Raw genomic sequence first — 25955 nt, 5'->3', positions numbered from 1 at the left:
GTAAACAATGAGGTCACCACAATGAGGTCACCCGACTACATAAAAATAGTAAAGTTACTGCAAAGAAGGTGTTTTCTTCCCTGATACTGATAGTATGGGAATATTTTCTACATGGACAGGACCACCAATGTTCAGGACCACCAATGTTCAGAACTTAACCAAACTGAGAAATATGCTGTAGAAGCTTAAATGTAAAAACGATATCAATTCTGGACAGAAATAATTGTAGCATTGCATAAGTTGCATAAATGCCTTACTCGACATGTTTAGCAATGGTGAGAAAAAAGGTGTACTCGACTACCTGGCAGCAAAGCCGGTGAAAAAAGCCTTGAATTCACCAGCCAGAGATCAAGAACCAGGTCTGCAAATGTTGCCTGACAGCCTGTTACTGACAGACTAGTGTTTTATGAAGGCTGTAAATATACAAAAAGGCTGAGGGGGACACTAAATATTGTCCCTGTTACATTGTGTGGACTGTAATTTGTTTTAATCATGCATTAAGATGCGATTACAGCTGGATAAATTGAACTACTCTTACGATGGCTGAGCATTAGATCTGGTATCTTTGAACAATGCTTCACTTTTCTTAAAAAGGCATAGGGGGACAAAAATAGCCTCACTAGGGGGGCATTGCAGATCATTGCCCGCCAGTTACATACGATTATTTCCAGGAAGCAATACATCAAACCATATCATATAATAAACTTGTAAAATGGTAAGTAATAATCCAGTAGGCGGGGTAGATAATTCACAATTAATCCAAAATGTATCTAGTTTACAATGAGATGTAACTATCTAGGCACAGAGAAACAGTAGGGAAATTATGTCACTCACCATAGATGCCAGAGGCAAAAAGACAGCAAGAGTTGGGGGGAAATGAGCTAGAGAAAAAGGGGGCACACTCAGGAAGAGAAAGACTGCAAAAATGGGGAAGAATTCAGCAAGAAAAAAAGCAAAGTCTAACAGAGACACTCGGGAGTTGAAAATGGGAAATCGTATTGAGATACAAAAAGGCAAGCAAATGTAAAGACGGGGGTCCCACTGCTGTAGACGGGCATGTCGTTTTCATGCAGGTCCAAATGATAATGTATCACTTCAACTTGAAGGAATTTAAATGTCAGTAGCCTAATATGTCAAAGTAACCTAGCATCACTCTATAATTTGAAATAAGACCCTGACAGAGGCCGGGAACAAGAGATGCATTATTAATAAAAAGTGGCAGAAACAGTTACGTTCAACACACACCATGCCAAACTGGCTTGACAATATCGAGTAATTGAGGTCATACTATGTGGCAGTGCTGGGGCAACATTACCCCACCCAGTTTTCCCCTTCAATGGCTGGGTGCACAAGCTCCCGTCTTGTTAAGGGATAATCACAACACTATGCAAATGTCAATTTCAACTCCTGAATTTAAGGGGTAAAACACTAAAGGTGCTATTCCACTATACAGTTCTAGCACTACTCGGCATGGCTCTACAAGTTTTGGGTACCAGGCACATGGTTCTCCGTCCCTATAGTGCCACAGCTGCACGAAACTACCACGGTGTTATTTTATATACGAAACACACAAACTAGTGATGAGCAAAGCTGTTTATCTGGTGTACTGAATCATGAGAATCAGTTAAAGGTGCCATATGTAAGAATGTGGCCAAAAACAGTTACTACATTCAAATTCAAAATACCAAGGTCTTTTAGGTTTCATTTTCAGACGTAACTGGCAACCCGTGGTTGCTCGGCAGCTGAGACTCTAGTGACTGCAATGATTGGTAGACGGCGGTAGGTGGCGCCACATGCCAAAACACGATTTCAAAACATAAACAAGATTTGCAGTCTGCAAAATATTGTTTTTAATGCAAATATTTTGGCTGTAGTGTTGTTGTTGGTGAGTTCAGTTTGTTATATGAACATTATTCCTGAGTCTCTGTGACATATTAGGAGGATTTTATGGCCAGTTGCTTTAGATTTATTACATAATGCACCTTTAATGAAAAAGATTAGTTCAGTACTTCCTGCATGACCAGAGCGCAGACTTTGTCTGACACTGTCACTGAACTGCGGGAGGAGTTGTGATTCGGCTCATGGTTGTCGGAAGTGCTGTCGCTAAATACACCAGACTCCTCTGATAAATATTGAGATTTCAGAAATGTCCTTGCTAAATGTTGGAGAGCAATGCATGTTTTCACCATTTTTTTGAGTCTTTTAAACTGATTTACAGTTCAGCATTGTTTGGTTTGATTCCCGTTCCTCATGACTCTTCCAGTGACGGACTATCTGCGCCAATCAGTATTGGCTGAACTTGCTTGGAACCTTGCCAGAGCATGTATTAAGAAAGTGAACCGAGTTGAGTCCAGCCGTACCCAGCCGGGTCATGCTAGAACTGTATAGTGGAAAAGTATGATAATGCAACAAATTTGTGTTTCCGATATTCTGACACACAGCTGTTTCCCTAATCTCAATGTTCGCCATCTCTGATGTCGAACTCAATGTAGGAGCTCATTCATGTCAATGAATTCCATGAAACTTTTATGAAAATAAGAAAAAGAAAAAAACTCCGCTCTGAAATAAAACTGAAGACAGTTCCGCAGTCTGTTTCATAAAATTGATCTTTTTGTTTCAGATTTTAATAGTCTAGTCCCTGGTCTGTGTGAAATTGTGGAGACATTTATTTCAGGGTAGATTTAACAATTTATAAATTTAATGCTCTGTTTTGACATGACAGTAAACTACTTATTCCTTGATGAATTATCGATTCGACACTACTAGGTTTGTAGTACAGCTAATAAAACAAGTTGCAGTAAGGCTAATAAAACAACTATACATAACAAAATGAAATACATCAATAAAAATGTTCTTGCAAAAACATAATGAGCAAATGTCTTGCATGTCAAAAAAATGGTTCTTAACATCCTTTTGGAAGCTCATTCCAGAAAGTGTATTCACTGCACAAACTGTAATCACCATGGAAAAGCGCTTCTTCAACATGTGAAGATCATACAGTATGTCAAAGAGTTACATCTCTCCCACTCAGCCCAAAGTTGCAGGGTTTTTTTTTTCTCTACTTTGATCTGCCCTGTTCTCTCAGGTCCCCTTTACACCTGATATTAGACTGCATCTTCTGTGATCTGATAGTGCTTTACCACATGCATTTACACCTGGTATTAACATGCCTCTCCGGTCTCCACATCAAGATCAGATCTGATCACAGTAATCCCCTGTATGTCACCTCCCCCTCTTTTGCAAAGATTAAAATCATGATATTTGAATGATATTATTCATTTTCTAAAGGGTATGTCACTGTCAGAATCTCAAATCAACGCATGCATACATATAATATTGCTTGTTGATTTTTCTGTTGCTAGAAGCTGCAGCTTGACTGCAGAAGCATAATTTTTGTTTTTGGGGATGGAACAATTTTCATTCAGTCAACTATAAGTTCTGATGGGGTAAGAATTAGATCATATGAATCACAAAGACTGGGTACATAATAATTTACTCTGTTACAATTTATGATACAGAAAATCAATGTAGTAGACTAATAAGTCTAAGACATGAATAAAAGCTGATGGTAGTTTGTTACTTAGCACAGATTTACTTTTGAATTTGCATTCAATATTGTTACTTGTAAAATTTGTAAAAGATAACATTCATCCAATATTTTTTCCAGCCCCAGTGCTCTTCTGACAATTGAGTGCTTGTCTATTTTTCCACAAGCCGCACAGAAAGTGAAGTAGACGGTGAAATTGATCTTTCAGAGCAGTTTTATTGTCTATATCCGTCGAATGTCACAAACATTTCAAAATAGAAAAAAAATGAAGAATCCTGGAATTTAGTTGAGTACTGACTGAGGCATATGTAAAAGTAAATTATTTATGGCAATTTTCAAAGGCAACCCCTATGTAAAACATACCATCAGCACCACAGCAAGCATGCAGCCGACACGCAACACACATGCTCCCTGTGTTAACACCAAAGGTCCACAAGATGCAGCAGATCACTAACAGGGCCTTTAACACACTGCATATGTCCAGTGTGTAATGTCAGTTTATAACACCAAGTCATAAAGTGTCAACTATATGCAACCACAGTTCTTTTGACTTTATACTGGACCATAAGGTAGACAATTATGCACTTTATTTGCATCACTGTAGTACTTTGCAATATTAAAATAAAACTAATTCCCCCCAAAACTCCAAGTACATGCAATTCATCAAATGGCACCCTGATGTGCAGTGACATCGCTGCCAAAATGTTACTTTGCAGAATCTGTCAAAACCTACTTAACAGATTTAAGCGACACTGCATGGAGCATTAGGCCAAAGGCCAAGAAGATACAGACTACATTTAGGTGTAGAAAGAACACCAATTTGCTCACCTTGTTAAGCAAGCAGACAGGCTATTGCCCAGTTTGTAGCTAAAGTAAATATCCTGGCTGGGCAGTTATGCAGTGGGTCTGCAAGTCTGAAATTGACCCATTTAGAATGTAAAACTATATTTAAATTAGTTTATCTCTCGGCTTAGAACGGACAATACCATGGGTAGTAAGCTAATTAGCCAGACATGCTAAAATTGGCAGCCACCTGTTCAGACTAGAGCAAGTATTCCATACAAAAGGTAATTGTAATATTATTTGTGTTCTAGGACTTGTGCTGTATGAAAAACTTTAACACCAGAATTGGCATTTATAGCAGGTCATTTAAATGTGGGGACAGCTGCTATAAAAAGCATACTGCCATCACAACATTGCACCAGCAAAGGGTGAAAATTAAAACGGTCATGATTCAAATATTCTAAAAACAAAAATAATATGTCCACATAATAACATTTGTTTACATGTTGCATTTGGAAAGTAGTCAGACCACTTTAATCGTGTCACATTTGTTCCAGCCTCATGCCAAAAGGAAAAGATACAATTTCCCTTATTTTTCTCAACTGCGTAAAACCACAATGTTAAAGTAACAACTGAAATGTCATTTTTTTTCTAAAATCTCAGGATTAAATGCATCTAATTGTTGGAGAACAAATAACCCCAGGTGCAAACAAATTACCACAGCCCAGAAAAGGGTTTCAGTCGTTCATCTACATAAAGGTCATTGACGATACAAATTTAATTTTTAGATTGCTAAATCAGGAAATAGTCCTGATTGGATGTCCCGGGAATCCCATGTCCGGAGAACAAACCCTAGTGTGCCCCTCAGTTTGACTCTACAAAAAACTCACAGCTACAATAAATATCAGAACAAAAACAGAGCCATGAGGTTGCAAGTGCTCCCTGCAGATGCCAGAAAATATCTGTAGACTGCTTCACAACAATTTCTGCTGCATTTAAGATCCCAGGAACACTAGTCTCCATATTTTATATATGGAAGAAGTTTGGAACAACCAGGACCAAGAGATGCCTGACATGCCAAAAAAGGCAAGCAGTGGATAGGGGACAAGTCAAGACGGGTGACCATGAAGCAAGTGGTCACCCTGGTAAACCATGATAACAAGGTAAGAATGTTTTAAAGCAGCATGGGTTTCCATAGTTTCATTATCAGGGCACCATATGCATGTACAGCCTTTCAAACTGACTCCAGGCAGCCAAGTAAAAACAAAACACGAACAACAATGTTTTGTCCACAGCTGTTCCTGTAAACAATTCTAGATTAATTGAATCAAATAAATTAATTTACCACTGTAACAAAAAACTTCCAATGCAATGTAGGCCAAAAAACCTAGAAAGAGTTGATGAGTTGTGGATACAGACAGAGTGTGATGGTATAGCAAGAATCAAAAAAATATAAAGGTGACACTTACATTGCCCATATACTCAGACAGGAGGTCCTGAAGAGCCTGGCGAACAGAATTGCATTCAGCCACGATGCGCTCCCTGCGGTCATCACGTGTGCAGGAAGAGTCGGCCATGAGGGCAGCGCCACTGATAATGCTCTCAAGGCGCTCCTCCAGGGAGGGACGGAAACGCTCCTCAGTAAACGCCAGAGGGTCCACAATGATTTGTTTCTGTAAGAAAAAGGGGCAAAGGGGAGAGAAGGGAAAATTACACAGGGAGAAAAAAAATGCCAAAAGTCATCATGACACACTGACGCCACCCCATCTGAGCCCAAAGAGAGAAATCTGGCGAGCAAGTAGAGGGCAGAATTGACAGAATGACAGGCTGGCTGGAAAACCTTAAGGGAAGAATATGGTGTGCGGCCCTGATAGCTGTAAGGCAATAACTTAAGTGTACAGTTTCAAATAACAGTATCATAGTGGTCACATTTTCAATAAAATTATAAAGGAAAAAGGAAAAGAAAAGTCGAGATAGATGTCAATCATGGTCATAACTAACAAAAACAATGTTTGATTAGAAAAAATAAATGAACTCTAAAATTAGAGAAACAACATCAATATATTATTAGACTTTTCTGTAACCAAGTGCAATGCTTGTAAAAAATAAAATCCTAAAATGTACTTATCTCTTAACTAAGCTGTAATTGATTATTGGTCATTACTAAGAATTTTTTATTATGCCATGAATAATATCTAAAACATGAAGGGCAGTGGTTTCCCAGGACCAGGATTAAGAAATCCTTGATCCAAAGTACATTGTGTTGAAGACCATAAAATGCCTGAAACTCTTAATCCAATCTAGATCTTATCTAATCAAGATCTAAATATTTTGTCTGAAGTTAATTATTTCAGACTTGAAGCCCATGATAAAACAGTGCAACGTTGTGTTGCATAAATATGTTTCTTAATTACTTACTATGTTGTAAATAAGTAGAACATTTTAACACAATTCAGAAAAATTTAAATGTAAACAAAGGATTATAAGAAAAAAATGAAATGGTTAAGCTATTGTTGGTTTTGCTGCTTAAGAAAAGACATTTTTGGGGCTGTGGTTGGTCAAAATAACTTAAAAAGTGTAATTTATGAAGAATGGAGAGGGGTTTGTCTTGTCTGATGACTTCTAATCGACAAGTTAAAAAGGACACCAATCACCCTAGCGTATGACTGCAATGTATACAATATCATACACATATATAAAACAGACGAGTCTATGAATATGTAATTATACATGTAAATATATAATAATAATACCTTTGTGAAACAATTTTATTCACTACCTTTCACCATTCACAGAGGTGTTATAGTAACTGACTCTGCTCTCTCTTACATCTACAGGATGAGAGAGAACCCTTAAATTTCTGATTTCACAGAGGCAAGCCTGCTGAGAGGCAACTAGTTGAAATGCTGGAGAGGTACAGCAGAGGGTTAAGATATTACCATGACGCTTGTAGTAGCACAAGAAAGACAACTTCTCCGTTGACATCTGCACTTCTGCGGATGACTTATTGCAAAAAAAAAAATCAACAATTCAGCAGTTAAAACTGAGGTTTTCATCACATCCACCTTCAGCCCCCTCCATTCTGTCTCATCTGACCTCCTCTGCTTGCGTGTAATATTGCCATGGCAACAGGCACACAAGAGAGACATGAAGGATGATACAGAGAGGGGGTGAGTCATGCTAATCTTGCTTTCCTCTTGAAGGAGCTAGTCTGCAAAAGGTCTGCATCCAGGTTTTTTTGAGGATTAACTTTCTGTGTGGCTAACTTTGAAATAAAAGTGATGCAACAGATCTGAGAGACAGCACTGTTGCACTTGTTGCATCCACATTTGCCACAAGGGAACAATACTTCTATAGCTTAAGCATGGATTTGCATTTCTCTAGTGGAGTGGCAGTCAAGCAGAAGTTCCTTTTGGAATACAAAAATGTCAACACCAGACATAAGAAGTGAGCAATGTTTAAGCACAGAGTTTCTTCTCTTTCACATACAACTATTCTCCAAAACAGGCAGGACTTCTTGAAAATAAATGCTCACCAACTGACGAGTACATTATGTAAAATATCTCATTTGCTACTAAAAATCATAGAAGAAATGGAAAAGATTGGTCACAAAACACAGTGGAACATGGCATAAACATGTTACACAAATAGTAAAAAAGCTCATATGTATGTGCGGGTTACTATGTCTCCAACGACATCCAACACTTTACATCTGACAAAAATGTCTGCTCTTATCAGCAACTGTGGGAGTGTGGCGGACGATCAGTAGGGGTCGCTGAGCAAGGTTGTTGTGCTTCTGGCTACAGAGAGAGAAAGACTGTTGTTGTTGAAACAGTGGCCGTTTCTCACTTTTCTGTGTCACGGAACACAGTTTTAAGATAATTTGAGGTGAAAAATTTAGAGTCTAAACATGTGCTGTGTGTATTCAAATACGTCATATTTATAGTTTGGCAGCGATGATGTCGGTGGTGATCAGCTCCGCCTCTGTGGACGATTGGTGCGCACTGTGAGTGGCCAGCACAGAGCAGCGTTAGCTCGGCCTGTCCTGAGGACCAATCGCAGCCCTTGCCGCCTCCGTTGTCCCTTGACGGAGTGACGGACACTTAAAAAATATTTTGTGTAGTCGAAGACGCAGATGCTCTCTGACAGGCTCTCCGTTGATGCAGAGGACTCTGCGTGACCTACGTAGAGCACTTTACGCAGGAGTATAAATTGGGCTTAAGGGGTCACACATACTTTATGTGGGGATCTGCTTATCAACTGAGAAGTGCCTGCTCACTGCAAAATGCACACAGTTATAGTGGAAATCTGTGTTCCTGCAACTTGCATCTAGCTGCAATGAATGGATCTTTTTTGATTGTTCTCATGTTAACACACATGGTACAATTTCTCCTGTGCTCCCAATGGCCAGACTAACGATGCCATATCCAGTTACAATTAATGTATTAATGCAAGTGGAAAGAGAGAGTTGGGCTCAGCTATAAATTGAAGCAAAAACATTTTCATTTTGAGAAGTGTTGAACGTTTTCTGCTCATACTGAAAAACAGCAGGACAAATTAAACTGGCAGGCCGCCACGGTCTATAGGTAGTTAATGGAAAACACTGCTGTGAGTTTCAAGCACTGCATCAGTACATACACACACAGCTAATTGCTTAATATCTAATCAATACAAACTCAGCCTAATATGAAGAATTTTATGAAATAAAAGAAGTGCTGAAAAGTCTGAATGAAGCGAATGGCAGTGGAGGGGGAAAAAAAGGATTTGCATTCTTCACTGCAGGCAGCACAAGGTTATTACCTTAATGTTAAATCCTGCTTTTATCCTGATGTCATTTCATGTCAATATTGGCATATAACTGAATTCACAGCCACTTGTGAAATACTCCTTTGACTTACATCAAAATTGTTGAGCGCGTAGGCCAGCTCTCCACCTCCAGCTGGCTGACTGAGTGCTGAGTCCTCAGTGGCAGTGGCCTGGGCAGCATTGGAGATTCCTGAAACTGCATGCTGCAGCTGCTTGTAGATCAGGTCACGGTTAGCCTTGTAGGCAGCCACATCAGGGTGCTGGAGGCAGGCACGGGATGCTGTGTACAGCATTGGGATGTTCCTCTGTAGCACTCCGCGAGCAGCCGCCATTTGGTCCTTGTGGTGGACATCTTTTAGTTCCTAACAGAATGAGATTAAAAGAGAAGAAAAGGGTGAAACGGATAACCTACAGGGGGAGCAGTCAAAATGTATTTTAATTACAAAATGGGCCTGTCGTGCCCTTGTGGAGACACCAAGTGTGAAATAGTTTGTTCTGGATGAATCAGATATAATTCTGCCCCTGTGGTAACACAATAGTCATGATAAGGTCATTATAATATGCCTTTGCAAATAAGTCTGTTTCTATTCGGACCTCTGCAATATATTGCAATTACATCTTCATATAAGGGACAAAAAGAGCTGGTGATCATTGGCATTTTCAATTAATGTTGGATACAAAAAAATTAAACCTCTCCTCCAAATGGAATAGACCCAGTACTCCATAACTGATTGAGATGTGCACAAAGAAAAATGTCTTTAAGCCCCATTACCTCCAGCATTCACTTTGGGTTAAACACACTTTTCCATCCATAAAAAAGCAATTACAAGTCATTTGCTAAAAGAAAATCAGAGATCAATTTGGCAAGTTTTCCAAAGAAGGGAACAAGAATTGTCTAGACTAGTGTTATTTAAAAGCTGTTCATGTATTCACCTTGTACTCACTGAATTCAAAATTTCTTGTCATTGTAAAACTTTCTTGATATAATTTGACTTCAGGTGGGAACGTGCATTTGCCAACCAGTCAAGCTGCAGTTTTTACATCCTTGTCTGTCGTGACTCAAAATGTATGTGGTGACGACATAAGGAATTGAAACATACAAATGCTTATTAAGTGCATTTCATTAAAATCGCAATGTGCATTCTTCAGATAATGTATATTGTACTGTCACTGTGACCTTCAGTTCATACTTAGGTCAAGGTCACTGGTGTTGCATATAAATAAACACTGGCGAGCAGTGGTCTGATTAATTTATACCACAAAGATGTATTGTAGCAACTGTACATATGTAAGGACATAAAACCCTAGCTAGGGTAGAAGCTCGGGTCAGCAGAACCTATTAATTTTCATTTATTTACAACGTTGTAATTGTGTTTTATTGATCGTTTAGACACTGTGCATGCTAAATGTCAAAATTTTATTTAGTTTATAATCTACGGGTACATAGCTTGTTACAGTAGTGTATAAAATTAGTAACTAAACATTTGTGGGTTTAAACTGGTACATTTCTTGGACTGGTGAGAAGACTTTATGGACTATAGGGTTGCCACAGGTTACCTCGCCATTTAATATCCATAGTGAAATTTTCCTAGAAAAAAACCCTGACACCCTTACAACACACGCACCTAGATGTCCTAGATTAGTCGGGTCCGTGGTGGTCATGGCCCAGAGGAGCCGCGGTGGGCCGTCCCTTATTTTTATTTCTGAAAGGTGGCAACCCTTATGTACTAGAAGCTTAGAAAAAATTGGTATTTTTAAGTTAAGAACGGTAGGAAGACTCACCATGCTAAACTCAAATCTGCCGAATACTAACAATCCACAGAGAGGTGGCAGACAATACATCAACTCCCCACTAGTGCTTGTATACTCGAACAAGGGCAGTAGTTCAACTGAATGGAGCTCAACCATAGCTCAACTTTATCGTGCATGAAAAGGCACTGAGAGACTCCTCTGCTTCAACAGTCAAATATCAGGTCGCTTTAGTGAAACTGCTCCTTACCTGCTGTCTCTTAGCAGCCATCATATTCAGCTTGTCCACTTCTGGTTTCAAGGCCTTGTATTGGATTCCCAGGTCCTGCTCTGTTCCTGCATTACGCACTTTCACCAGACTGTCCTCCACCTAAACAAGGCAGATGGAAAATGTAAGTACTACTTAATCGGTTGAAAAATCATTTTGTTCTTGAGACAAAAAAAAAAGATAATGTGGTTAAAAGGTTACTCGTTTGCAAAACTTGTATTACCTTAATCTTTCTGAGCATTTGACAACTCATTTATCTATAGTATAATTTTGTCTGAGTTTTCCCTCCAATATAAAAGACATATTTGTGGGGTTTTTTAAATTAGAAGAAAAAAACAATTTCTGTTATAATTGCTTATAAATAATAATAATAATAATAATAATAATAATAATAATGCAATAAAGGCACCTTTCAAGACACTCAAGGTCGCCGAAGTAATGCTGTTATACACAATATGCATAAAAATGCATAAAATCCAATTATCTCACCAATTTCAGTTGCAGTAGAAGTTTGTAGACATCAGACATGTCTGCCAGCACCAACAGATGTGTGACTGCTGACAGAAGGGCTCTAGCAGCACGAACCATATTGCCCCTCTTCACAGAAGAGCAAGGGTCTTCTGCAAATTCTCCAGAAGCTTGGCGCATTGAGTCACCTAAGTAAGAAGAAAAAAAACTCAAAGGTTAAAATTGAAACTTCCAATGAAATGTCACTCAAAATTTCAAAACAAAATCTAATCCATTTAAAAATCTCAAACGGAGACATTTTCTTTCTTATTATTGAACCTTTGTGTATAATTACCTAAACACATGCCTCCCCAACAGGAAAATGAATGTGTTGAATGACAGTTACTAGTAGTGCTGGGAAATATACAAGTTCATAACGAAAACCGCCTGGTATAGATTGTTTTATGATGAGAATTTTTTGTGTATCACAAGATTAAAAACAGAACACGGTGCAGCAAAACACTGTTTGACGGGGACCCTTTTCACTGTTGCACCACACACGCTAAGGGCATAGCTGAATAAGTAACTGTGGTAGCAATTGCAGCAATGAGCTATTTACAACGCCACCTTAACAGAAAACACATATTAGAGCGCCAAGAATGCATGTATATACGTTAACCGACTCACACGCACACAACTCCGCCACGCCCTCTCTCTTGCGCGAACACTCACTCAATACGAGCACACACGCACATTCACCTGCCCCTCTGTCACTGATGACTCACTAATGCATGAAAGCGGTGTTTATCGTGAAATTATTTTTTGTTCATACCGCCCAGCACTAGAAACGATAACATTTTAGTATTCGAAGTGTAAAAAGGATCTACAGTAGATGCAGCAGTTATATGTCGTAGTAGCAGTGGGTTACTGAGGCCAAGAGCAGATTTCTGAGAGGAGTCAACCCATTCATGACGACAAGTTTATAACATTACAAGTCTTCACTTGAAATGAGGAGGAGTATTCGGGAGAGGTGTGACAGTTAGCCACATTTTCCCAGCCTAGCTTTTGTGGCATGAGTCAAAACATGTCACACAGAGCAGCAGAGACACACACAGACACCCACACCTCTTCAGTGTCCAGTGATCATTTCTGCTAGAAAACAGAGCAGCAGAGACACACACACAGTGCTCTAACAGAAAAAAAGAGGTCAAGGCCATAACAAAAGGCTCACTGTCTGGTTTTGTCCAGCACCATGCTTTGTCCTACATTAGCTGCTCCTGCACAGTTGACTGGGCACACAAATGGACTTTGTAGGCTGACATTATGAACAAGACATTAATTCGGTCACCAGTTTATTTCAGTGGAAGCACAATCAAAATCCAACAATTGGATGAGATGGAAATGAATGCCTCATCAGCACGGTTACAAACCCCAAAAAAATGAGTACAGTTCCATAGAAGATGCAGACAGGAAAAAATAAAAGATGACCAGCACCAAAAGGAGCAATTTACTTCTATAAAAATGGTGTGCGTCGGGAAAAAAAACTTAGAATTAATGTACCACTCATTCATTCTAAGCCAGTTTTTACCATTGTGCTTAGTACTGTCTTTTTTATGATAATCATGTATAGAGCAAAGCTCCTTCATTTTGCTGCACTGCCTAAAAAGAACTGCTTAGAAAGCAGGTGTGCTGCCTGTTTGACTCTCATGTGTGCTGGGACTGACTCCAGACTCCTTGACCCTAAACATGGTATCCTGTTCTGATTATCAGGAACAAATTCAGAGATGTAGAGGCCAACACTGGATAACGCATTGTCAAGCAAACCAACTCTTACACACTGAAATGCCTGTGGACTAAAGGCCACATAATACTTCTTCGACTGCGTAACCACAGAGACCCCTCGAGAGCCTTCATACTTCTGCGTCGTGGTGGCGGATACGCGCTGCAATTTCCCGGACGATCAGCAGGGGTCGCTGCGCAAGGTTGTTGTGCTTCTGGCTACAGTGAGCAATGGCGTCCGAGAGAGAAGACTGTTGTTGTTGAAACAGTGGCCGTTTCTCACTTTTCTGTGTCACGGAACGCAGTTCTAAGATAATTTGAGGCGAGAAATTAGCCATTTAGAGTCTAAACATGTGCCATGTGTATTCAGATATGATGTATTTATAGTTTGGCAGCGACGTTGTCGGTGGTGATCAGCCCACGTCTGTGGACGCTCTGTGCGCACTGTGAGCCTGCACAGAGCAGCTTCGCTCAGCCTGTCCTGAGGACCAATCACAGCTCTTGCCGTCTCCGTTGTCCCTTGACGGAGTGACGGACACTTTTTAAATATTGTGTGCAATTGGAGAGGGCTCTGCGTAACCTACGCAGAGCACTTTACGCAGGAGTATAAATTGGGCTTCATAACACCAGAGTCACCAAAACACTTAATTCACAACTAAACGCCATTAACAACTAAATGTAATTTTAGTCATGTTCACACATTACACATGGTCTTGTGACCTTTGTTATTCTTGTTTTAACCATGTTGCTGTTGCAAACACTTTAATTCCATCAGCTGCGGAGTGTATGGTGAGCTCGATCCATTTATCTAAAATGAGGTCAAAGCATTTGTGTACTCTAGCGCCAATAATTCTTTTGAACAATGTTTAAAACGCAAGTAAAGCCACTATGCAAAAGGTGGAATTAGTTTCCGATGTATTTTTGACATCTTGCATCACTTAATGGTTGAAAAAAAGACATATTCCTGTTGGCAATGTGAAATGCATATACAATGTTTAAAACGCAAGTAAAGCCACTATGTAAAAGGTGATGATGCATTTCACATTGCCAACAGGAATTTGTCTTTTTTTCAACCGTTAAGTGATGCAAGATGTCAATAATACATCTGAAACTAATTCAACAGAAGTAAGCAACATGGAGACCAGTATCAATGCTATAATAGTTAAATTTGACTTTTGAACTTTTCAACTGAACAATATGTTTCCATCGCCAATAATCACACTTGGAGCTGTAGTAGTTCCGTTTCTGTTCCAGAGTTATTTTACCCGGGAGTTATTGACAATTTTATCATTACTCTTTCAGGCAAAAGTCAGATGTTAGTGGGTGTTGGTGGTTTTTGGACCAGTAGAAAGTGGTTTAAGATAATGCATGCTCTACTGTGGTGCAGGCCAGTGGAAATAAGCCAGTGCACTGTTTTCTGGCTACGCTTTGAGTTCCTAAAACAGACTGAACAAGAGAAAACTATATCTGTGACACCTCAGATTCATTTCAGTCTGGGATTTTGATTCCCATCATTTCATTTCTGCCCTTATCACTTAATGTTTTATGCAACTCAAAATAAAGTTTTCATACAGCTAAAACATTTTAATGCAAGAAGATGAGGCTATAAATTGTTGGAAATTGTTTAGTTTGTGTGAACATAACTTAGTTATTTTTTCACATTTGGAAACTCGCAGTTTTACCTATTTCAACTTCTCCAAGGTTTGAGAAGCTGAGTTGTAACAGTTGTTGAATTAAGAATTTAACAGGTGTTGGTGTTGATCCAGGGGACCCAGGAGAACAAGTTATGAATTTTTGTCAACAAAAGAATATCGTTGAAGCCCAAAACCCCTGTAGCTACATATCGTGGTTTCTTCGGGCTTTAGTCAGGATGCTCTTTTAAAATGCAGTATCACCAAAATATATATATCATGATAAATTTTGATCAACATGAAAAAACTATCTCACCTATTTTGCCATCATTTCAGATATGGCAAATATTATTTTGTATTGTATCAATAACCCATATTGTTAATCACTATTTAGAACTTGGTGTTTAGGGCAGCAGTCACTGATCATCTCAAATATCAGTAATGTTATCTTTGTTTATGTGGAGTCATAGTTTCAGCTGTAAAACAAAACAGGGCATCAAGTAAGACAAAAGTATACAAAGCATAAAACAACAAAATCAAAATCATACAAAAGGAATATACTATATTACAATTGTTCACAGGGAAATTAAATGAAGAATTGACTGACTGAAGAGTGAACAATCAATGTCACAGTGTTTGGTTGAAAAAATCTTTATAACAAAGATCTCACTGAGACTATGACCATGTTGCATCAAACAGAGATCTAAGGTTGTTGTTGGAAATGATTGACAACACAGACCTCAGACACAGTCCACACTTTTGAGGTGTAATTCCCCCTTCAAACAAAATCGATAAGGCCATTTTCAGGGGCAGATAGTGATCAGTGCTCCTTTAATAAACCTCCATCCATCTAATACTTACCTGCAGCCCACCAAGTGCAAGATGAAATGATTAAATGTATCACACACAATAAGCCTTCAAAATAACTGAACAGCAGACACGTTACAGGGGGAAGGGTAAAAAGGAGAGCACAAGGACAAAGCAAATAGTAATGTCTGTGTAAGTAAAGTCTTTGGAAGGGTAGGACACATCTATCCATGTGATGTATATTATGTGAAAAATGTTTTGACTAATGACTAAACTAATTGCAGCAAAAACTAGAATTAAAACTAAAAAGACCCAATTAAAATTACATTTCAAATAAAATATAGGAAGTGGTCCACTAGCATATTCTATTATGCCCTGTATACATAATCATCCTTGTTAGTAAATTATCTCCTTGTTTAAGTGGTTGGTAAGCCACAGCTGGTTAGAAAATGTTTTCTCAAATCCAACGGGGAAGGGAGGGTGTTACTCTTCTCAATGGCCATATTATCAGTCTAGGCACGCTCCACTGAGCAGCATGGCATAGCCGACAGCCAGACCTAGGCACCAGCTAACAACAGTCACTGAATTCCAGCCCAGTGACAGCCACAACGACAGTAACATTCCTGGGCACTGAGCACTGCACAAGCTATCTAGTGACATGTCATCTACCTCCCAACTACTCAGAACAGTAATCGAGCAAGGGACATAGTATAACTCGCTGGGCATCTGGGGAGAAGAGACACAGTGACACAGATGTTGCTTCACAAGGTGATAACAGCCACTCTCAAGTCATAGCTCCCTGGTCTCAATGGTGTGCTACTGTGTCAAAAGAGAGTCAGATATCCAGAGCAGAGGGGAATAATTGAGACTTGCAAGTGTGGCTGTTAGATGATGGAACCTGTTATCACACAAGACAAATGGTAATTTCATTGGCCAATGATTTGATGGTGGATTACTGTTTGAAACTTGCAGGAGGCATGAAATTGAATTGGAAATGGACTGTGTGTGGGTTGAGTCCCTGAAGGCAGGTGGATATAGCCATTTAAATACATTTGACATCATCTGTGACATCTTTGCACCTTGTTTCCTCTTTATACTTTCATGATACACTTCACATTCCTATTCTGATCTCCATGGAAACAACAAGAATTTGAAGCAGCTTAATAACAAAAGGAAACAAAAACGTATACGTATGATAGATAATTTTGATACGCAATAAGCCGGTAATCCACTAAGCAGCCAAGCAGATAACCTTTTAAACAGAATGCCATCTCTACTATCATCATACTCCGTACAAAGACAAGACAAGCCTCCAGGTGTTTGATGATTCACTTGTGATTTTGTCATCAGCAACATCAGAAGCTTCAAACTAATATGCTCGACAGTGTGGCACAGAGATCCACAAAATTGTACATTCTAAGTAGAGCAAAAAAACATGTAAATCATAGTGAGACTGGTCTTTACAGCTGAGAAATGTCAATCGAAATGTGTTAAACTATCAAAACTGACCAAAAATTACATTTAATTACTCACATGGGTCAGAACAATTTAATCTTTGTACATTAGCTGATTTTGTCCTTAGAACAAACATAACAAAGATGACATCCGACTATTGTCTTTTGTATTGTATTTTCATATTGTAAGTACATGTCTCTCTATATATAGGAGAGCACAAGATAGATAGATGGGCAGGCAGCCAAACAGATGGATGTTTTCCGGGGCTGAAAAGGCCAACCTCACTGCAAATAACAAACATTACATGGAACCTAAAGATTCATCATGCCATCATTACCACAAGTTTGTTGCTGAAATATTCATTGCGTTCAGCTTGACCTACATTTCATTAATAATAGAGCACAACCTAATTATTGGTTAGCTGATAAATTGGCTCATACAAGCCTTTCACAGACATATCAGAATCGGCAGTGGACTCAGCCGTGTGTTCCTTGAGGCTTTATTTCAGGCAGACTCATCATTGGCTTTCTTTCTTATTCCCTGCATTTGATATGTATTGGTCTTATGAAGCCTCATTGTGATCTGATCTGCACCAGACAAAAAAACTTAGAAGAGATTGAGGGTTAGAAAAAAAGAGCACGGTTTATAGTCATTCAGTCCACATACCTTATGTGCAACCCAAAACTGAGATACAAGAACGCCTGCATTTTTGAAGGAGAGCATGTTTGAAATGCTCTCAGAGGCCAAGGTGATGACATTGTACAAACTGGAGTGAACGTGAACGGCTTAAAATACTTGAAATTAAAAGTCTATTAATGATGTCCCTGAAAACCAATTGCAAAAGGAAAACTATAAGGCTCAAAGCATATTCGTATTCCAAGTCTGCCACTGGAGCAGATGATATGTACACGTGGCCTATAATTTATTTATCATCTATCCTATCTTAGGAATGACTGTGTTCAAGACAGAAACCAAGCAATGCTGCAATAAGTATGTTCAGTATACCTTGCTTACGGACATCTTCCACAGCAGCAGTCAGCTCATCCTTGAGGAACTGGCTTTCCTTTGCAATCTTTTCTCCTTTCTCCAGGAAGTTCTCCGTAGCGGTCTCTACTGATGCAGCCAAAACATGAGCCTTCTTGGAGCGTCCCTTTTTCTTGTTTGATGGTCCTTTGTTGCTGGAGTTCACCAAAGTAGTAACCTATGCATGGCAGGGATATAAAATTACTCAATGTGGCCAGTAACGGCTGCTTAAGGATCATACATGTAGTAAGCAAAATGTGAATATAATTAACCAACACAAGAATATAGCACTTTCATGAATATATGACCGCAGTAGGCTTAAAGACAATTTCTTATCAAAGGATTTGTGCCCATCTGCATTTCTATTACCTGGGTGACAAGGGGCTCCAGCAGCCTTTCCACAGCCAGAGTACGGATCTCTAGACTCTTTGGGTCCCATTTAAAGTTGATGTTGGGTGTATTGATGGTTGTCATGGTGTCTGGAATTCTAGAGGCAAAAAGTTCACAAAGTGAAGGAACAAAAAGTTAAACATACATAATTGGCAGATGACAGATGACTCATACTTTCAAATGCAATGATAACACACCATTAATTCTGCATCAAATAAAAAAATACCAAAACAAGCTGGATGTCTGTTGCCAAATGAGATGATTGTGGTTGTATGTTATAAAAGGATTGCTTTCTGCAATGCCAAAAAGAAAATCTACTGCAGAAGATACAGACTGTAAAAAATTGCTTCAATCAATCTTCTGTTGTGATTTTCAGACTAGCCACCAAAGGTTTGTGCAACAGTCCAAATATTACAGTCCACAATGCTTCAACTCTCAGAGAATGTCTGCCAAATCCAGATCACACTAACACTGAGGCCCAATTTCGATTTGTCTCTTCAGTCAGTGACTGCAGCTCCATTGATTAGCTATCAAACATGGAGGGGCAGGGATAATCAGCAAGCCCAGAGGGCTCAGGGCCTAAAACGGAAAAGCTGGTCATTTGTATTATGAGAACAATACTTAAGCTAGCTTTTGGCCTTGACTGTTGTCAAAAAGGCTGAAACGGAGGGGGAAAACAAAACAGCCTTAAAGCATGACTACAATGGCTACCGTATATACAACTTTACTGGGAGGATATGCAATACTGTTTATAATCTATGACACATTTTACTTTTTAATTTAAAAAATGAAATACTGGAGTTAGATAGTTATAACTAGGGTTCAGCTGTATGGCCAAAAACACAAGTTCAAATCAGTCAGCATCATCATGGTCATGATAAAATGCCAAACAATTTAATATAAAATTCTGATCATATGTTAAAGTTGAAGAAACCAATTAATTGTGATATAAAACTTATTTGGGTTCAAGAAAATAAGGTTTGCTAAGCAGAGAAACGTTTAACAAATCTGAGCCAAAGCAATTGTGTGTCGTGTCTCACACTACATAAACATTACCATCAATAAATAATATATTATATATCTATTATACTAACATGAAGAAAACTATATTGCAATATATACTAGCATTTCTGTAAAAAAAAAAATTTCTATACCTATATACAACAATACATAACATAATTTGACACACAGGAATACTAAAATGTCAAGATATGAGGAAGGCCATCAAATATGAGACATCTGTGATATAATACCAAACACTGCAACTGGCTGAGGTCTGGACGTCTACATTTGAAGTCAGGGGCTCTTCACGGAGAGATAATCACATTATCCTGTGCTAACCCATGCTAGCTGAGAAGACGTGTACCTAAAACAATCATAAATACAGCTACAGTCTGTGGATTAACCCAAATATCTGCGTCATCGCTGGGTGAAATCACGTTTACTTCCTCACTCTGGGTGTGGCTACAAAGTTTCAAAAGCAGAAACAACTCTCTGCAATGGCAAATGAAACCAAAGCTACCTGCTGTATAGTTGAGGACTACAGGTGATAGATACGTGCGTGTAAACTGGATTAAATTGACATTTCAGATTCCATCGAAGCAGACTTGAATAATTGGTCCAAGAGGGATCAGCGAAACAGACTGTATTATGATAACCCAAGTCGAAAACTGATAAAATATCAAGGACTTGTGTTGCCATTAATACTTGTGAGATAGGGTGGGTCCAACACCTCGGCTAGCTGCTAACAAGCAACGTTTGTGGGGCGTTTCACCTGTTGAAGCTAACTTTACCTGAGTTAGTATATATTTACACAGCTGAAGCAACATTAATTCAGCCGGTAACAACAAGCTGGTACGGATATGTAGAGTTTAGCACCCGGTGTTCACAATTCAAATGATTTGGCCAGTTTATTTCTTTCAAAAGGCAATCAACAGATGAGCCAACTTAGCTTAACGAACGCTACGTTACCTGCTAACGCTCCGTGTCCCGTACACTGCACCTTGCTAACGCTAATGCTAACCGCCACAACAAACAGCAACGTTAGCGCTGTTAGCCTGCGCCGATGCTCCGAAAAACTTTGACTTATCGATAAAGAACCGTCTCTTACGCGGAGTAGCGGCTGATATTTTCTATCTAAAGTGTAGTCAACATGAACCGTAACAAACTTACCGACAACAGTCCACTAGAGAAACTGGAGTTTAAAAGTTCAAAATGGAGGAATGAGAATTACGGAATTCCTTGCTTCAAAAGTTTTCCTCCCTCTTCCTCCCCCTCACTGATTCAGTGAAGTTGTGCTCCTAACTCCCGGACGTACAAAACACTTCCTGTGTGTTGACAACTACAGCTAAATTTGAATACTCCAGTGTCTTAATCGACGTCTAGCTTTGTGTTACCTGTGAAGTTTCGGTCAAGATTGTTTCGATGTCGCAGGCTGTTGCCCAACAATGGGTGAAGCGGAGGGCTGGAGGGGGGCTGGGGCTGGGGCGGTGACCGAGTTCCTGAACTTCCTGGCAGCGGGGCAGGGCGACCACAGGACACAGCAGGCCCCGCAAAACCAGGAGGCGTTTAGGGCGTGGCTCACACTGTGTGTCCATATATGGATTAATTACTGCTTCCACTGCTTTCAAATCATTGTGGGAGAAGGCCAAACAGAGGGAGTTTTATGGCAAGCCGTTTTGATATTTATGACAATTTTTACTATCTGGACGCAACATTATAAAATACAAATTATGAATTAGAATTGTGACTTCATTTGGACTTGTCTCAATGACACAATGTTACCCATGTTTGTTATTATATTTTGATAAGGCAGAATAAAATATCAATATATCTATAATCAAAATACATTTGATGATATCTTTAACATAAAAACTACAATTAATGACATACACTACATACTATACCATTTTGACATACCTACAACAGAATTTTGACTTGGCACAATTCCAATGTAGGCCATCTATAACGTCCCTTCTGACTCGTCTTTATTGCTTGTGTGTCGAACATCTCACGCAATAAACATTTTAATGACAAAAACACAATCGTCAATCCTTGCAGCTCATTATACAACATATTTTTTCGGCCACCAAGAATGGATTTAATATACATCTTACGTTTTTATCCATTATTTGATTTATAGTCAGGGTTCTAATCATATGTGACTGTAATTTTATTTTTCTTAACGCAGCCTGACAGGACGTGACATGCTTTGTAAAAGATAGATAGCTTTTTTTTTCAAAGCCTTTTTTGAACTGAAACCAAATTTATGTCGATGTCAGAGTGTCAGGTGTTGTCCCACTTTCTCCACATTTTTAAAATGACCTGGTCTGTTGGCTTTGTTGCTTTAGTATGGCCCAATTACTTCCCTTTCAAAATGAAATAGCTGTAAATATTTATGGCTGCATTCAACGTATGTATCTGGACTATAAGACCATGTGTTTTATGAGTCCAAACATTGGATTAACACATCGATGTAACAGAGAAAGCCAGTGCTCCACAGTCAGCTGACACAGCAGGCAAACACACAGCGAGCAGGCTTTGCTGCTAAGTTGGCTTCTCATATTTTATTGATACATAATAAACATCCCTCTGCAGCTGCATTGGTGTTTGAAATGAAACGTTATTGAGATGGCTAGAGAGGGTGAGCAATGTCACAAATACTTTCAAGGTCGAGGAAATCCACTGTATGTATATATATATATATGTATTTATAAGTGCCACATATGGCTTGTTCCAGCTGTAACTGATAACACTCTGACATTTGATAAACACAAGAGGCTGTTATTTTGATTTGGGCATAATGACGTGTGAAAGCCATAAATAGATTATATCTGAAGAGGCCAGGTGAAGAGGCCAGCCCCCCCCCCCTTTTTTTCCTCCTTATACAAAAACACACACACAACAGACACACTTTAAACAGCGGTCTCATGTTATGACAGAATTAACAGAAAACATCATCAAATATCACAACAGCGTGCAAATCAGATGGGTAATATTCATACAGAGAAAGGAAAGTGCTTTGTGCACAGAAGAGTCATTTGCAATTCACACTTGTTTCCATAGAGAACGTTACAAACAACATTGGTGTTTTGTTCTGCAAGAGCACGGCTTACACACAGTTGGCTGGAGTAGATGAAGCACTGCCAGAGCAGCATGAATTACAGTCCTGATGAGAATGAGCTCACAAATGCACTATGTACTTATTGAGGTCTTTAATGAAGGCATCATAATATAATTATCCTCTGAAAGATGCTCCTGAATATATTTTGTGCAATAATTAATTTACAAAGTAATTGTTTTCTCCTTAGAGTTTTGACCATGGCAAAAACGGAGGGTTGTGCCAGGATATCAAATTCCTGCAAAAAGAGAAATGCAACTGAACTATCTTGTGTGTAATGTCATTTACATCGAGAGCAGAGGTGCCTGCCACATACACAGTGCAGCAAAGATTTGTTTATCCAATTAATGCTCTGTGACAGAGTGAATGATTCGATGTGGTGCAATTTTGTGCTTGAATGATGAATGTTTAGCCGCGAAACAGCTTGCTGGGAGGACAAGTTTGGGTGTCCTTGAACTTCATCTTTGTGTACCTGTTGGGCCCAACAAATGATAAGAGCACAGCATGCTATAAATAATTCCATCTCATTAGCAGAAAGTGCACATGTTTGTCGCACACTGAATATATAATTGAGCAAATGCAAATCTCTCGTGTGTGGTACCAGAAAGAAAACGACGGTGAATACATATTTTGCAGAATGTTGTTGCTCCACAATCAAAATACAGCACATTTTGTCCAGATAACACCAGATATGAGTATACATTTAACATTGTATGGTTTTTTTTTCTGAGCTTTCTTCTTTGTGGTTCTGGAAACACAATGTCCACTCTGCCGATAACAGAAACACCTGCGATCACAGCCACAGGTGAGCTTTGTTTTTTCATTTCATCATCTGTTGTTTACCTTGTAGCTTCCTGTAATATGAGTTACTCATACTTTGATGTTGACTGAACTGGAAGCTGCCTCACTGCAGGAGGATTTTGTTCCCTGACATAAGGAACACAGCAACTTCACCTGAGTCATCCTGACAGCTGTCCATGGAGCTGTGTGATGTCATCTACAGGCTCTCCCTTCCCGAGCAAGACGTTGTACCTTCCCCAAGTCGTATGGAGCGTGGTGCAATGCAGGCACCACTCTTCCACGGTAACACCCGAGGGGTGGAGGAGCAACAGAATAGCAACACTAATGATTATCATTCACTGACTTTGTTGCTGAGATGAAAAGAAACACGGTGAATGGACAAACATTCCCTTGGGAGGACATAGCAAAATGTGTTTACGGTGAGGTGTTTGGGCAGTCATGTGACAGTTCCAGAGGGCAGTCATGCCATCTGATTGAACCATTGAGAAGATAGTTGGAGATAATTCTCTTGTTGGCAGTCTGCTGGGCTCCACCTACTGGTCTAGATTATAGCGTCAGACTAGTGCCTTCTGTTCTGCCGTAGAACCGTCTGTGTGGTAGCTCTTTGGCTTCAGAATGGGCAGGAAGTAGCTGAGCTACTGCTTCTGCTTGTTTTATACATGGATGTATTATATGAACTGGATAGAGCACCGCCCCTTGCTTCCGTTCATTCCTATGAAGCTGCTCACCCAGCGCATATGCCAAAAAGTTTTTTGACTTCGTTTATTTCCGGGTTATGGGGCCCATAGAGCATGCGCAGTAGTGTCACTACCATATAAAGATCTATAAAAGCCTGTGTCCATGTCTCGAGGTGTCCTGTGGACACTTTTACAGGCGTCTCTTTTACTATTGCGGTCAATGGGAAAATTGCTTTTTGTGCTTTTGTGCTTTTATGGGGTTTCCTGTTGCAGTACCCACAGTGGCCACCATGTAAAAATTGTCTTCAAGGCAGAGGGGGTGGTGCTCTATCCAGTTCATATTATACATCCATGGTTTTATACAACCACTGAATAACCTGCGATTGAAGACCTATCTATAATCTCAAGCTTTGTGTTTATTCCGAGAGGAGTCTTCAAAGTCAAGCATGTAATGTCACAGAGCAAGATTTCCACTCAGTGAGGTGATGTTAACATTTTGGAAGGACAATGCTGCTGACAACTTTACACCATGTGCATATGCTTGTCTGTTTGTGCTCTCCTGGCAGCTCTTTTTGTGCCCATATTACCTCTGTTTCAATCTGCATGTGTTTCACAGATGGGGAGACAATAGTGTGTTCATGACCATTATTACACATTCAATGATTACTGACTGAAAAGCAATTACCAGCAGACCAACGCGCAATACACACTTGTCAGTCCCAGTACCAGTCTCAGAGCTAGTCCAGAAACCTTGTTTTATAGCAAAATTCCCCCAGGAGCTAGTGGCCTAATTCCTAGAACCGTGTGGGATTCAGGCTGAAAGGACAGAATGAAGAATGTGAAGGAAGCCACGAAATCAAACATGAAGCATTTTATAGCAGTAATGAGTCACAGGTTCAGACACCTTTCAGAGCGTTTATACCAAACATAATACAGATATGTGTTTCAAAAAATATGGCATGGCAAACTACCGCTGAAATATCACCGCTGCTGAAATAGCTGAAGAAAGCTTATCACTCTGTACATTATGGATCGCTTTATTGATTTAAAAGCGGGTTCTGGGGACATCTCCGGCATGTGCTGAATAAAATGTCGTAAAGCAAGGACCCGTTTTATTTTAAGTGAAAGTTTCATGGAAATGGAAAAATGCATTGAGGGGTTTGGGCAGGTAAAGAGTAAGACATCTTTTTGAGGTTTTAGAACTCATGAGACAGCCTAGGGCAAACCTATATATGGGAATTAAAACAATACACTGGTGACTAAATCGTTATTGAAGCCTGGATCTTCTGCAGTGCTGATGTATGTGGTGGGGCATGAAATGTGGTGCAAGAAATGTAAAAATATAACAATAGAATCCATCCAGAATTGCTGTGTTGCAAGCCTGAAACAAAAGCTATATTAACTGAAAATGACATGCGACTGAAGTGGGCAGCGGATGGTACATTATGCTGCTCCTTCATTCAAGGGGCTCTGCAGGAAACAATAAAAGAAGCTCATTTCCAGAAGAATTTTACAGCACTCTTAGGTAGTCTCTCTCCCCCCACATAAATGAGAGAGACTGGCCAGGCAGTCTTGTGGTAAATTGAAAATTGAACCCACCATGTGATGGACATGACCGCAAGTAGGGAAAATGACCTTTCAGTATTAATGATGCAGAGACATGACATCATCA

At 39.5% G+C, this 25955-nt stretch overlaps 1 protein-coding gene across 2 annotated transcripts in view; it reads right to left on the bottom strand.

Annotated features, from left to right (window-relative positions):
• ctnna1 (catenin (cadherin-associated protein), alpha 1) overlaps nucleotides 1-21134 on the bottom strand; it is a 70287-nt gene extending 49153 nt beyond the window's left edge. Inside the window, exons 1-7 of one of the 2 annotated variants that reach the window (XM_083891213.1) lie at nucleotides 21082-21134; nucleotides 18665-18782; nucleotides 18278-18473; nucleotides 11643-11809; nucleotides 11136-11255; nucleotides 9229-9498; nucleotides 5800-6003 (exon numbers count right to left, since the gene is read on the bottom strand). In XM_083891213.1, coding sequence (XP_083747339.1) covers nucleotides 5800-6003; nucleotides 9229-9498; nucleotides 11136-11255; nucleotides 11643-11809; nucleotides 18278-18473; nucleotides 18665-18769 — 1062 coding nt within the window. In that variant the 5' untranslated portion in view covers nucleotides 18770-18782; nucleotides 21082-21134. Of the gene's footprint in view, nucleotides 1-5799; nucleotides 6004-9228; nucleotides 9499-11135; nucleotides 11256-11642; nucleotides 11810-18277; nucleotides 18474-18664; nucleotides 18783-20857 lie in introns of both variants that reach the window. The other variant, XM_083891212.1, reaches the window with a different exon arrangement.
• Nucleotides 21135-25955: the final 4821 nt, after the last annotated feature.

This window comes from Microchirus variegatus, assembly GCF_963457635.1.
Source record: "Microchirus variegatus genome assembly, chromosome: 6".
In the NCBI taxonomy this organism is placed as follows: domain Eukaryota; kingdom Metazoa; phylum Chordata; class Actinopteri; order Pleuronectiformes; family Soleidae; genus Microchirus; species Microchirus variegatus.
The sequence above is the reverse complement of the archived record's forward strand: the minus strand, read 5'-3'. Positions and strand labels throughout refer to the sequence as shown.